Source organism: Acanthaster planci, linkage group LG01 (assembly GCF_054643075.1).
Source record: "Acanthaster planci isolate LZ-2023a linkage group LG01, COTS_SCS, whole genome shotgun sequence".
Taxonomy (NCBI): Eukaryota; Metazoa; Echinodermata; class Asteroidea; order Valvatida; family Acanthasteridae; genus Acanthaster; species Acanthaster planci.
The window spans coordinates 9787043-9801484 of NC_141777.1; the positions used below are offsets into that span (position 1 = coordinate 9787043).

Below are 14442 nucleotides of genomic sequence, written 5' to 3' on the forward strand. Positions count from 1 at the left end.
ATAGTCAAGGTGTACGTGGTTTGTAGTTGTACATTGAAATGGGATGTGGAGCGTAGGACGCTGAGATCTTTCAGTCCAGACTGGAGTCCTTCTTCAACTGCGTCATTTCTCAGCCAAGACTGGAATAATCATGATGGCTTGCATTGAAAATGATGATCGTGAGCAACCAAGGGTCGAAAAGGGTAAGTCTTGAGAATTCTTTATGACCACAAGCCAGGCTGTAGGCCCTAGTCACTAGTACTGTACGTAGTACTAGTATTAGTAAACAACATTGTCATGGACGATGGACATAATGGGGGAATGTTTGAGTCTAACCACCATGGTCTAACCGTGAAGGTAGTTGTCTCCAAGTTCCAGATAGCCTTTTTTTTTTACAATCAGTGCGTTACGTTTCTAAAATCCAAGTACCAAAATCATCTGTTTCATTTACGACAAAAGACATGCATGACAATTTGACATGTGAAATGAAATTATACGTTCAATTCGACTTTCACAAAATTGTTGTCAAAAGTAAAAGGTCCGTAAGGCTGGATATAAAAACTTGATGTGCATGTACAGTGAAGGTGCAGTTCATTGCCAAAGAAGATTCCAATTAAATGCAAGTAAAAAGGAACTTGAAGTTTATAGGTTGGCTGTTCCACCTGCACCTCTAAACGTGATGATGAAGATAAAGTGCTTCCGGGGAGGGCATTCCAACAAGTGACAGTGCGAGGGAAGAGAGAGTGGTGACGGAGCTGGATTCGGGCCAGTAGCTGTTGATGCTTAATTGGATAAAATGACTATGAAGACATCCCCATGTTGCTGTTACATCCCAACTATAGTTGGGCTCGTCCCAACCAGAGCGCTACAGTTGGGCCGGCTCAACTACAGCAGAGAGGTCCTGTGTGCACGATGTGCCCAGCATGTGCCAAAGTCATATTGTTTACAAATGTTATGTCATTGGTCATAGGGCTAGATGAACAGATGAAGTGTCACATTTTATATGAATTGTGTCAAGTGTGAGACACGTTGACTTGGATAATGTTGAGACATTTTCCACAGACATTGGTCAACAATAGTTGGGCCAGCCCAACTGCAGCACTACAGTTGGGACTGTCCCAACTATAGTTGGGACTTATGTTACAGTTGGGGCGTAACATTGCTGAAAGATTGGCACTGTGATGATAGAGGAGAAAATTTCAAGGGCGTGGAATCTCCCCCTCCCATTTTGCTCATAGTGGCAAAAGTTCCATATAGGGACATCACTAATTTTCCCTTGCAGTGGTTTATTAGCCTTCAGAAAGTGATAACATGAATGTACCAAAAGTCAAATTTAGCAGTGAAAATACTGAAACATTTACAAAGAAAACACTTCAAATTTTTCAGACCAGTTTGTGCACAGGATGTCAAGCTATGTCTGGGTATGGAACACTTTGTGATCTCATACCTCATTTTTGGAATGTGAGTCTTTTCTCTCCAATTTTTTCACATTGCATGTAGTACATGTATGTGCTTTGTGCAACGGACACAGACAGGCATTTCGCATGTTGTGGAACAATGACTTTCCTTAAACATTTTGCACCTGAGAGTGATAAAGTTAAGTGACTTCAAGTCGAGGCGTGTTACTGGTGCGTTATGCTGGCAGCCTGGTTGTGTAAATAATGTACCACAGATATAAAGACAGATGTAGCTGTTGTTGTTTCAATGCAGTATTTTGATGTGCAGTGGTCTACTTGTACGTAGCACTCTTTTAAATTACCTTTTGTGTCTGGCATAAATTCTCATGTCCTGTTGTCGCCTAAAAGTTTCAAAAATCCATTCTTTGTTCATGTATTTCTGTCAAAATGTTCTAAAGGAGTCCTGGAGGAAAGCCATTAATACTCAGGTTGATTGTTTAAAATTGTAGATTACATGCAATTGTTATACATATTGGTGATAGGTGAAGTTCTGGTGCTGAAGACTATAATGTACCAAATGATTGCTTATTCTGTGTGGCAGTTCAGGATAATTTTGTATTAATCACATCAGGCACAGAGGGTTTATAATTTCCAACTGATTCTCCTCCTAGGTTATAATCATTTCATCCGTTGTCTGAGGGCTGATGACATGTGTTTTACAGAGTAACGTCCAGGAATTAGACACGTTCTAAGAAGTTTTGGCACATGTACACAATACGTGCAGTTGCCTGTGGATTGTGTACATGGTGTATGATAATTCTGGCCAGTCACGTCGTCATCTGCATGCTGCCGTTGTCCTCTGCTGTTTGGAGAGATGAAGTCCTTGTAGCTGACCTTTCTTTCGTGTCTTTCTAGACATTCTTAAACTGGTTTTTATGGGTTAGATAAAAATGATCATGTACCAAGGATTGCAATTTGTAGTGGCATTGCATTAATTATCCAGTAAGCGCGCGCATGAAGCTCAAACGTATAAGCCAACCTCCCCCAAAAACAACATGAAGCTGTGTTCACTTTTTGTTTGTGTCGTTTCCCCAATTCAGTTGTCATCGTTCATGCCGGAGAGGATCTCAACACCATCATACGGCCCCTGGCTGAAACCCTAGAAACCCGCCTCAAGCTGGGTGAACAGGCCGACTACAAGCGCACATTCAGAGCAGGTGAACAACCTGAATGCGTCTTTTCCTTCGCTCACAAAGTTGAGCTTGCACAGTACATGCCGGGGTACAGGGCTACAAGGAAGGTAGAACCCAGCCACTTGATAGTGACTCGCTGGTGGCGGGGGCTGCTGCCCACCAAGATTTATTTTTACTTTCTTACAAAAGAAGATACTTTATACTGGCACACCTACATTACATCTCAAACTACAAGCTCTGATGTATCCCAGTTTAATAAGGTGAGGGGAGCTGGAGAGCATCATGAGCGATTGTTGGGGTAAAGTTCCGGTCCAAGCCCCCCCTCCCCCACGACAGATCATGGCTGTGCCATTGACCACTCTATTAATATGTGGGACTTTAAGTGTGTTCCTTTAATGCTGGTGTTGCTTTGCCTTCGGTAACACTTCAACATTTTCACTAGTGATCTGCCAATAATGAGTAAGAACAATTATGGTATTACATGTACATGTAAGGCACACTTTTTCGAAAACCTGATTATTTCTATTATCCCTGACCACCAAACCCATAAACATTCCCAAGCCTCTCTCTGCTCTGTGGAGGGAATGTGTATACAGCCCTCACGGGTATCGTATATACCCCTGGGTGGAGAGAAGAAGGTTTGGGTAAAGTGACTTGGCCAACATCACAACATGTAACCAGCTGTTAAGATTTCAACCACCGACCCTTCATGTTGTGTTACAGACCTTTGATGTTTTGGCCACTCATTCCTGTAGCATGTGCAAGGATTGTGCCGCAAGTGTCCTGCATAGTAGAGGATTTGGATGATGGAGTGAGCTCCTTTCCAAAAAATTCAAAGGAGTTGAAATGTAAAGACGTTAATAAAATGACAGGATGGATTTACAGAGTCTTTATTGGCCTCATTTTAGGTTGCAGATGACAGGCCCACACTGTACTCATAATTACTGGAATCGATGCTGGTAAATGTCTTGTTGAGGTTGTGGTTGATCCAAGTTGTCAAAGATTATAAGTACTGCATCCTGGGGGGACTGATCCTTACCTGCTTGGAGCACTCAGTAATGGTTCTTCTTTTAATCATAGGTACAGACATATCACAGTACGTCTTGAAGTGGCTCAGTGAAGAATCCCTGGAGGAACATACCAGGCTGGTCGTGGTCATCAGTGATACCTTCTTTGCCAAGTGTTCGACAAACCCAAAAGCTTTCCAGCAAATAAAGAGTGAGTGGGAGCCTGGAATTGGTCAAGTTTGGTATTTCAAGAGTGCATGGCATTCGTAAAACAAAGTGGATTGTCACACAATTTGATCACACCAGTTTGTGCTCCTGAGGTCTGCCCTATCATGGTGGCCGTACACGTAACAAGTATGTTTAGACTGGTTCAATATCATATTTGCTTTGTTCCCTAATGAAATTGCTCATTTTTGGAAATGTTAAACTGGCTCATTGTTGATGTTTGGTTGTTGATTATTGATGTCAAAGCACTTGCATTAGTTCAGTATGCAGAAAGGTTATGAACTCCATACCAGAACGACATGTACATGTATGGATGGTGCACCAGGAATGGCACATGAGGTTACATGTACATGCACTGGCAAGGCTGTTTGTGGTGTACGAAGTTTGCACAAATACACTGTTACAATTCACCTCCTCTTTTTAGGATCATGGCACTTGTGTTCCTTGGCAAGGTATTGTAGCGTGTCCTACGGATCAGGGTTTGACGCTAGTATAGATTCACACACAGCCGAAACTCGCTGCTCTGGTCACGAAATCTCTGTTTTATTGCTGTAGCGTACACCACAATGTGTTCTTCCGACAGGCTCTCAACATGGCGCTCCTCGGCAGGGACTGCGCAGGCGCGAGGCGGGAAAACCGTGGGCCGTTCGCATACCAGCGCGGGCAGCCAGCCAACTCCATGCGCGTCCGAGCTGGTGCCCCCACTGGCCGGACCCGCCGGCGCTACAGTATTTTACTATAATTGCCTGTCTACAATTTAAATGGATATCAATCAAGGATTGTCTCAAGTGTCTGCTTTAAAGCTGATCTTGTGGCCCGATCAATGTTGAAAATAACTCTGAAATGCATTGTGAGTAATTCTGTAAATTAGGGGTCCAATTTTTTTTCTAGTCCCTGTCACATATGATTTTTTTGTAAGTTCAGAACACATTCTCTTATTTCCAAGAGAGATGTATTAATGCAAAGTACCTGCCAAACAAATAGAAATAGTTTGAAGTCAATTTTAGTGATATTTCCATGTCAAATGATACAGGTCAAGTGTAACAGGGACACAAAAATGTCACACTGTTAGACCCCAAATTTAAAGAATGACCATTATACATTGTTACCATCATCATTGCTACATTTATCCTTAGTGGCAGCAGGCCAAATTTTTTTACCTGAGTTCTCCACTTTTGTTTTCTTGTCAGGCAAGCTCTACTCTCAAAACCCCCGTGAATCCATGTTTGCATTGGTCACACCTAGCAATATACCGGCACAGTTGGCCGGCCTTCGATGCATCAACTTGGGTATCTACATCCAAGCCATTGAGACTGGAAACCTGGCCGAGGCAGTCTACCGGCAATGGTTTGGTAAGTCACTTGGAAATTGCGTCTGCAAGAAGGTGCCGCCACAACAAGTTCTCAGTGCAAAGACATTTTGTGACCAGGCTGGGACGATTACCCTGAGTCCTAGCCTTTACTCAAGGCATTCACATCAATCGTTGACTTCCGTTTATGCACAGGATTGCACTTGAGAATAGACTAGAATGAGATTTGATTTACCATCCGCTGTAAGGAGTGCCTTCAAGACCAACTCAGTTTGAGGGGTATAACGTTTTTGCTTTATTTTTTGCTACCAGTTTTTGTATGTTTTTTCTTGTGTGGACTACAAATAAGGTGGCAGAAATGCTCAACGAGAAGGGGCAGTCCGGGCCTATAACGATGGATAAAAATGGCACAGACAGTAGCGCTGGGTTGAGTGACTAGTCCAGAGGAGTTTTCAATAGGAATTCTTCCCACTGCTTTATCATTGATTACAAAGCCTTGGAAAAGGAGTTAGTAGTGGCAGACGTGTAGATTACATCCAGAGGTTTTCTTGTGTTGATCCTAGCATGGTTGCCGTAGCTAGAGGATGCCTGCTGGAGATTGCACACCTGTGTCACAGCTGTGTTACAGAGATGCTCCAATTTTGTTTGGTGGTCATGTTGTATCTTTCCAGGTCCCCAGGCAACCCTCTCATCACAGGCAGAGTCGAGTATGCAGAGATCCTTGCTGATGTCTGCCAGCCCTGAAGAATATACCCCTGATAAAGGTAGGATAACTCTTTACTGTCTGATAGCCCACAAACTTCCGGAAACTTCCATTGTGTCACTTTCCCATCATGCAGTAATACCAGGGACTGTGGGTTTCCTTAGAAGCTCCCAATCTTTATCATTTCACATGTCAGGCAAATCCGAATGTAAAACAAACACTCAGCATACCATACGTCCACTCTTGCACATGCTGTGCTCTTTTAGGGATGAGCCAGTTTGTATAATTCAGTATTCAAATATGTGGCTTAAGTATTCGACCATTTACATTCAATACATTTCTGAAAATTCAAAATTCCTGGATGATATCTCCAGGTAAGATAGCTTTTGAAAGAAGCGATTGTAGGTAGGAAAACAAGTACTAAATGGCAGTTAATGTTGAAAGTGTTTTTGATGTGAAAAATGTTAGGAATTAATTGGTTTATTAAGACAGAAGCCAACCTTTTTAAAGTTGCCGATACTAACGTTTGACTCAGGCCATGAAAATATGGATGGTCGGTGAGAGGGAGCAGAAAGAATGTTTTGCCTTGTTGTTGGGCCTCACGATCACCTGCCCTTAAATTTTTTGTAACACTTTGAATTAAGGTTTCAGAATGCATTTTTTTTTTTTTGCTCAGAATTGAATATTTGTCTTTAAAATTTGCTTCAGTAAATTTTACTCCCACATATTTAATTCCAAAAATGAATATTTGAATACTTGATCTTTGATCGAATATTCAAATATTTTTACATTCCTATATTCTTTGGTATTGAATTGCACAACATGTCGCAACCTTGATGGGAAATTTGCTGTGGTCAAGATACCAAGAGGCATTCCTTATACATTTTGGGAGCTCAAGTTGGCAATCATCTGCTCCCTGTAAAAGAAAGAGATGGCCTGTTCATATGAGGGAATGACACACCCCTGGTGAGGATACAGCACGTGCGTTCTCAGCTTAGTGCATGAGCTTTGAAGTTTTTCATGGTGAAGATGGCCAGTTAATGGAAAGGTTTGCGACAGCACCATGCGAGGGTATCTCTTTTGAGGATGTTTGGTTCTGAACCCTTCGTTCTTTTCAGAACCACACATCCTCAAAAGAGATTAATTTTGCATGGTGCTACCGCAAACCTCTCTAACTAACAGTTTTGTGCATATCAGGCACGGGACGCGCCAAGCAGGTTTCCTTCAAACTGTACGGTCTTCGCCCGTGCACCGGCTTGCCCAGCTGGAACACCCTCCCGCCAGCCCGTCTCTGTCCTGCTGGGTGGGGGGGTTGCTTCCTGTCAGAAGTCATAGCTCTGGTCTTGACGTTTTTCGTGGTGTGCGTTTTTCTCTCCAGTCAAGATCATCCATGCAATGACCAGACCCGAAGATCGTCAGAGGCACTGGGGGAAAATTGCCACTGCCATTGAGACAGTAGCTAATCCGGAGAACACAACTCAGGCCAGACTGCACTTCAGTAAGTCAGCCTTTCTAATTGATTAATAATTGGTTTTAAAAGGATTTCTTTGGTAGACTGGATTGCAGAAGTAACTGACAGTTGCCTGTGTCCGTTTACTATAAGATGTAGGGATGTGTTGCCTACTGATTAAAGGGTTCATGTGAATATTACCTGTGATGTCATTCTGTGAAGACACACTTCATTGTGTAAGCTGTTGTGTTATTATTTTTATATTATAATTATGAATCAAATACTTTGCTCATTGAAAAGTTTTTTTAGAAAGGGTTACTTATTTGCTCATTGCTGAGTACTTTAATACAAAGCAGTGAATAACCAAAGAAGCAGAACTTCAGGATAGCAAATTATTAAAAATTCTAGCAGTGTTTTGTGCATAAATCAACTGTAACTCTCTTCCTGGAATGACATCACAGTTTTGCTCATGAATATTTAAACAACTATTATTAAAACCAAACAGGCACCAAAATACATGTACCTTTAAAATAGCAACCCCCCCAGAGAAAATAAGCTTGTTTGAGCCACGAATGTACATTTTCAAAGGTTGTTTGAAAAGTTACATTGCAGGGATCATAACATGTTGTGACCTTGGACAAGTTACTTCACCTATGTTTTCCTTTTCCCACCCAGGGGTGTAAATGAAAACCTTTATTGTCATTGCATTTGGTTAGCTATTCTCACCTGAAATGGCAGCATCAGGCTTTTTATATACTTCCCAGGGAGATAGGTTCAGGAATGTTCATGAGCCTGATGGACAGGGGAACTAATAAGTATGTATTGCTGTTGTTGGACATGTAGAGCAATGTTGATACATTTGTTGAGGATAAACATGATACTGATAGTTTGGGGAATTTTCTCTTTAACCCCAACCTCCCCCAACCACAAAGAATTAAACAGTTGTAAAGTGTTTAATTCTGTGGGGATAGGTCTGGTAGGCCCATAACAGCTGGCTTTTGCATTGGGTTTGGCATACCTCAGAAAAACAAAGTCCAACAGCCTCTGTGCACAAAGTCCCATATGGGTGTTTAACTTTGTGTGAATGGGGAAGGTTAGGGCCAGCAACCCTGGGGGGGTTAGGTTTAATAAGAAAAGTGAAGAGAAGATAAGTTAGAATTGACGTCACAGATTTTTATTTATCTTGTTGATATTTTAGAGCATCCCAGCAGCGTGGCCCAGACAGTACTTGCAGATGTGGAAGGTTTCATGAGGTGTGCAGAAATAAAAAAAATCAATGCCCTGGTGGTATGGTGCTCCAACATGCTAGAGTCACTGAATCAAGATCGGTCTGCCAAGGCTAGGGTCATTGGTGAGTGGATATGGACATTTCCAGGTGTTTGTCGTCTCTTGCCAGTGAATCCTATTTCTGGTCTTTCAACCACTTAGGAAATACACTTGTTTTGCCTGATTCGATATTTTTGAAAAAGCTTTGTTTTAACATGTGCTATGTTTTTATTGGTTTTGTTTAGAACTTGTTTGGAAAAGTGGAACTGAACAATTCCTACTCCGAAGTAGTTACCTTCAGAAACACTTTTGTTCAGAATTGTGAAACTTTTGTCTTAAATACTGTATTGCCATTGGCCGAGAATGACCATGTGCCAAGTCATAACAAAATGTCACCCTCATATCTGTACATACCACATTGTGATACCTAGACTAGTTTCCACCTCACAGTCCCAACGATATTGCAAGGACCAGCAACCAGACTAGTTGAATTCATTTTTACTTGTGCTACTTTTATCTGTGTAGGAGACTGTAATGAGAGTGGGGACTCAGCAAATGAGGTATTGGAACTTGACAAACTAGTTCCTGAGGTGGAGATGAGGGAATTGTATTGTCAACGTCAAAAAGTGACTTGTTATCCAAAAAGCAACTTTACTTCTTTTGTTCAGAGATCCTTTGCAAGGACACCCGACCTCAGAAACTCTACGCCCACTTCCTCTTTGGCGTAGATGGCCAACAGATGCAACGTTTCTCCCAGCAGCTGTGGACATTCCTGTCCCAAGGCAGGCACATGGCCTACATTGAGGACTCCCATCTGCGTGCGCCCAACGTGGACTATGACCGATACGCCCGGATCTTCCTGAGGAGCTGGGCAGGTATGTCCAAGTTGGGGCCCGATTCCCTGGAGCTCAGAAGAAAAAGTAAGCAGAATTGCCGGGCGGATTCCAGTGCTAAGCAAGGATCAGCCGAGACTCAGTTGCGAGATAAAACAAGTGGCGTGTGCCATTTTGCCCAGTGACCAGTTTTTGCTAAAAAAAGCCAACATTTCCATGTGTGTGCCGCTCCAGTTATATTGGCCTGAACCATGTTTTTCCAGACAAAGGTTGGGCACTTTCTTCAGTCGTAGCTTTGTCCCTGACCTGTTAACCAGTCTTACGCCCTCCATGTTCAGAGTCTTTTTACGATCCCATGGCCCAGCATTTTTTTATTCATTGGATAACAAGCATACGATAGAACATTCCAGTAAATTTCCAATGAAGATTACAAAATACATAGACTGGAGTTACCTTTGACATTGCAAATTGTTAAGGCAGGGAGATAAAGCAATTGTTTATTAATTGTTTCCTCTCTGACTCTGTTCATTGGTTTAATATCCAAAAAAATGAAAAAGAAAGTTTGCCCTGGATACGAATCAAAGCCAGACCATGACCAAATCCAACCAGCAGTGTTCGGTGTGGTTTCCCATCCAAACTCTGCAGCTAGGCTGAATCCTTTAAACTTAGGTCCTCCTTTGGCCAGTGGGAAGCTTCCCCTGACTCATGTGACCTGACGTACATCTGCGTATGTCATTAAGGAGAGACCACGTCACCGTGCATTGTACTTATTACCCAGTGGCAAGCCTTCATAGCTTTATAGATGGCAAAAAGTATAAGAAAATATGTAACCAGCACCAAGCACCGAATTGGCACTGTAAGGACAAATGGACATGGCATAGATGGTGACCATTAAGCCTCCTTTAGTTTTACACTACAAATATGCACAAGTGCCCAAGGTGCCCCTCTTGCACGTTGGTGCAGTGCACAACACGACACAGCTTTGCTTCTTTGAGGTGTTTACCAAGTGACCCAAAGAGTGACTTCAGCATAGGAGGGTTAAGCCATGTGGTCAAGAATTCATGGTTCATTTTTATAGAGGAAAATGAGCCCCACTGTCAAATTTAAAATTTACGATGCAAAGTTGCTAACTAAATGCTCGCCTGTGGTAACTGTGGCCGCACTCGGGAAACCACTTGGTTACGTGGTATTTTGACACCTAGGTGGTATTTTGACACCTAGGTGGTATTTGACACCTAGGTGGTATTTTGACACCTTGGTGGTATTTTGACACCTTTTGATCAGATTGCATTTTTTGTTTTTCTCCCAGGTTTCACAAGTGAGCCAAAGAACCCAGAGGAGTCTGCAGATCCAACCATGAACTGCTCAGAGGAATTCTCTGTGAACACGTCTGGTTCAACCCAGCACCCATCTGACCAGTTCCACCCACAGCAGGACCAGGGCAGAGACCACCTGGTCATGAACGGCACCTCGGTGGACCATGCCGAGGCCAATCGCACCATGCAGCAAGGCAGGGCCCTGCGGTCGGCCGACTCATCCACCCAGGACCGGCTGCTGACTGCTGAGGAGTCCTGGGACCCGGCCATTGTTGCTGTAGCCAGCAAGTCACGGGAGTCGCAGTCGGATGGCTGCTCTGTGCCGCCGGTGAATCACAGCCTCCGGGGCCAGAGTGGACCGGATGGGCTGCAGGCCGTAGCCCAGTCGGCCATGGTCCAGCCAACCGCAGTCCACCAGGCTGTAGTCCAACAGGCTATGCCAGGAACCCAGGGCCAGAACAAGTTGGCCACATGCAGCCTGAGTTCTGTGTCAGTGGACAGCGTCCATGGGTCCAGGCATCCAGGCGGAAAGGCCAAGCATGTTCCCAGTGGAGCTGCCAGCATTTCAGGTACTGCAAACTACTGAATGCTTAATTTTGTGACACATTTGATAGTCACAAGTTACACCTAAAGGCTGGTTCACACCAAAGATTGTATAGCACCGCGTAGCGAAGCAAGATGCCGAACTTCACCATGAATCACGTAAAACGTTGTAATCGCATGGGCGCCATTTGAGCAAGCGATACGCCTGCACAATGCACATTAATGCAAAGGCGCAGGCGCCACAGCAGGCATGTGCACCTAGTGAGCCTGCGCCCAAGCATTACGGCAAACTGCGCTAGCATATCGCTTGCTCAAATGGCAGTTATCCATCTTGCGCCTTTGGCGCTATACGATCTTTGGTTCGTACTGTGGTTGAATGCGAAAATGAAGTGAATTTAACACCATAACCTGTTTGCAGTGAAATTTACTTTACATGTATCCAGCTTTTGGGAAAGTATAGCTCAAATATTTTACATGTATCTGAATCACATTCATGTTTGCTTTTGTACTAAGTATGAACAGACCTTAATCCTATTAGATTCTTAGCCAAAAGTTGCCCGAGTGTGTTTTTCCAACTGTGACTGGAAACATGTTTCTGCTCTTGTCCGTTAGTGTTTTGTTAGTGTTTTGGGAAATACGCTTGTGTAACACAAGCAAATGAGAATCGAAGTTTGGAGTTAGTTCAATGTTTGTTGAAAAATGGCAGAAAGTGGAGATGGTTTTTTTGTCCAAAATGAGCAAATAAATCATGTATCCCCAAGTTGTTGTCACAAGCAGCAAACCAAAGCGGGCACTTCTAGAAGTTAAAAAGAGAAATCAGCAGTAACTAGAAACAGGCCGAATGCAGATTGAAAATGACATTGTCAGCTATGTTGTCAATCTGCTGCCTCATCTAGCTTGGACGATGTAACCATGTTTGGTTCTGCCATTTTTTTTACACTTAAAATGTTCCCAGTTATGGCTGTGACATCACAAACATGTTTCTAGAAGAGAGATTGTGAAAACCCTCTCCGGCACTGAGGCTCATTTATTTACAGTGCTACGCCGCTATAACGAACACAACAGGATCCATGCTAAATGTTCGGTACAGCGGTCGTTCGGTATAGCGAAATTAACTGCTGAACGTTTTGTTGCCATATTGAATAGCGCCCTCTCTCTTGTCTAACTGAAGTACACCCTCTTGTGATACTGTGATTCGCTGTTTTTGTGATATTTTGCTGTTTCATTCACATTTGAGGTTTCTAGAAATGTATCTGTTAATTATTTTTGTTTTTTATTAAATTAAATCCTGAGTTACAAAATTGATATTTAGTTTATCCTAAAAGTCGTGAAGCTACCACTCAGGATCGATCTTTGATGCATGCTCTGGCGAATCCCGGTTTATTTTTAACTTCATAATGTTCGCTGGTTTTGTGCACAAAATATTGGGAGCCAAGGATGATGTTTAGTATGGCCGAATGTTCGGTATAGCGGTGTTTGGTATAGCGACATTCCACTGTATTGCAAATTTCCACCTTTCCCTGTTTGCCTCCCCCCAAAGCCCCAGGCCACCAGGGCCCGCCCAGCAGAGTACCTGTTGCACTGCCCTCAATAGCCGAGAGGGAACAGCCCACAGAGCAGGCCCACCTGCAACCACCAGGCAACGGTGCCAGCAGGAACAAGTTTGCCCTTAGCGGGTTTGACTCCCACGTTGCGGACAGTGAGCGATCCAGCACCACTGCAGGCCAAGAGCTGATGAGCCAGACATCACCAGGTAATTTGTGCCTCATCAGGAAGTCTTCAAATTCAAAACCAGACAGTAGTCTTTCAAAAGAAAACTTCAGAAGAGTAGGAATATAGATCGTCTATTAAACACAGACCCTGGAGATTATAGCCGCATTATCTTTGCTTTTTTCGCAGGCCAATAAAATAGGCCAATAAAATGAACTTTGATTGTGGCATTTCTTGTCATCATTCATCCCTGCTACATGAGACCAGCCTTGTGGCTTGTCTAAGAGTAAGAGTTCTTTGTTATAATTACCAGTGTTAGAGTCAAATCAGTTTAACACAACACATCAAAAAGTCAATTACACGTCGGTCAGTCTCACGCCTTAGGCACAAACAAATGAACAGTAACAAATTCCCCTTTTGGCCTTGTTCATCCCAGTTGTATTAGGGCGTCTGACCTCACCTGTGACAGAGCTTGGGATGGACTTGTGACAGACCATGTCCCAATTTCATAGCGCTGGTTAACAGCTGATGCTTTGTTTTACTGCATCCTAACCCCCAGCCTATTTCATTTCATGCAGTCAGCAAAGCAGAAGCATGCTTAACCCTGAAGGAAAGATTTGCTCAAATTAGTAATCAGACAATTAAAAAGCACAACTTTTCTGCTGACTGCTAAGCAGCGTTATGAAATTGGCCTTACCTGACAACAGAGGTGTTCTCACATTCTGCCCCATTTTTCAGAATCTGTTCCCTTTAATATCCCAGCTGGGGAGCGGTGTGCCAGTTGCGGTGCTTCGCCCGCACCATCTGGGCCAGCCTCAGGTCAAGGGGACAATCACCTGTCCTTGCAGCAGAACCCTGTCCGCCTGACGTCTGACGCTGCTAGAGAGTTGGATGCACTCTTTGGAATTACAGACACCTGTAAGCATGAAGTATTTGTCAGCTTTTTTTGGAGGGGAGGGCCAATTCCCCCCATCCCCCCACTAAATTACAGGCAAGCATGCTCAATATAGATCTTTTAAAGGCTCTGACAAGCCTTGTCTGAAGTGCTTGGCTTTGGCTAGAGATAATACTCGCCTCTGTGTGTCATGCACAAAGCCATTAGCTGGTGGCTTCCATAGGTGTGTGCATTATTCTGACCTTAGCCAAGTAATCCAGGTGCAGTTTCAAGTGCCTGTTCCACATTCCCTTGTCCTCTGCCATCTTGGGATGTCTAGCAGTGGTCAAAATTGGTCACATTGCGGCTACAGCTACCATTTGTATGGCTATGAATTTACCATTGTGGACAGGCATACAGCTGTAGATATTAAGTAGTTTTCTGTTTCAAACTCAGTCTGCCATCAGAGATTGGGTGTCAAGACATGAACAGATGGATGATCAGCTGTTGTGACATAATATTATTTTGATCACTGTCATCATTTGCATGGCGTGGCTTTCTGTTTTTAAGTTTGGGCGTGAGTCCAGTGAGATTTCCAGCACCTCAATTCTATTGACAATGTTAGCAGCGAGAACCA

General features: G+C 43.4%; 1 protein-coding gene across 3 annotated transcripts in view; it reads left to right on the forward strand.

The window, feature by feature from the left end:
• Positions 1-14442, forward strand: part of LOC110983960 (uncharacterized) — a 21910-nt gene continuing 7468 nt past the window's right edge. Inside the window, exons 1-11 of one of the 3 annotated variants that reach the window (XM_022243700.2) lie at positions 1-182; positions 2477-2593; positions 3650-3787; positions 4992-5153; positions 5782-5874; positions 7192-7311; positions 8462-8614; positions 9198-9449; positions 10672-11247; positions 12762-12974; positions 13670-13849. In XM_022243700.2, coding sequence (XP_022099392.2) covers positions 131-182; positions 2477-2593; positions 3650-3787; positions 4992-5153; positions 5782-5874; positions 7192-7311; positions 8462-8614; positions 9198-9449; positions 10672-11247; positions 12762-12974; positions 13670-13849 — 2056 coding nt within the window. In that variant the 5' untranslated portion in view covers positions 1-130. The remainder of the gene's footprint in view (positions 183-2476; positions 2594-3649; positions 3788-4991; positions 5154-5781; positions 5875-7191; positions 7312-8461; positions 8615-9197; positions 9450-10671; positions 11248-12761; positions 12975-13669; positions 13850-14442) is intronic. The other 2 variants (XM_022243701.2, XM_022243702.2) reach the window with 2 other exon arrangements.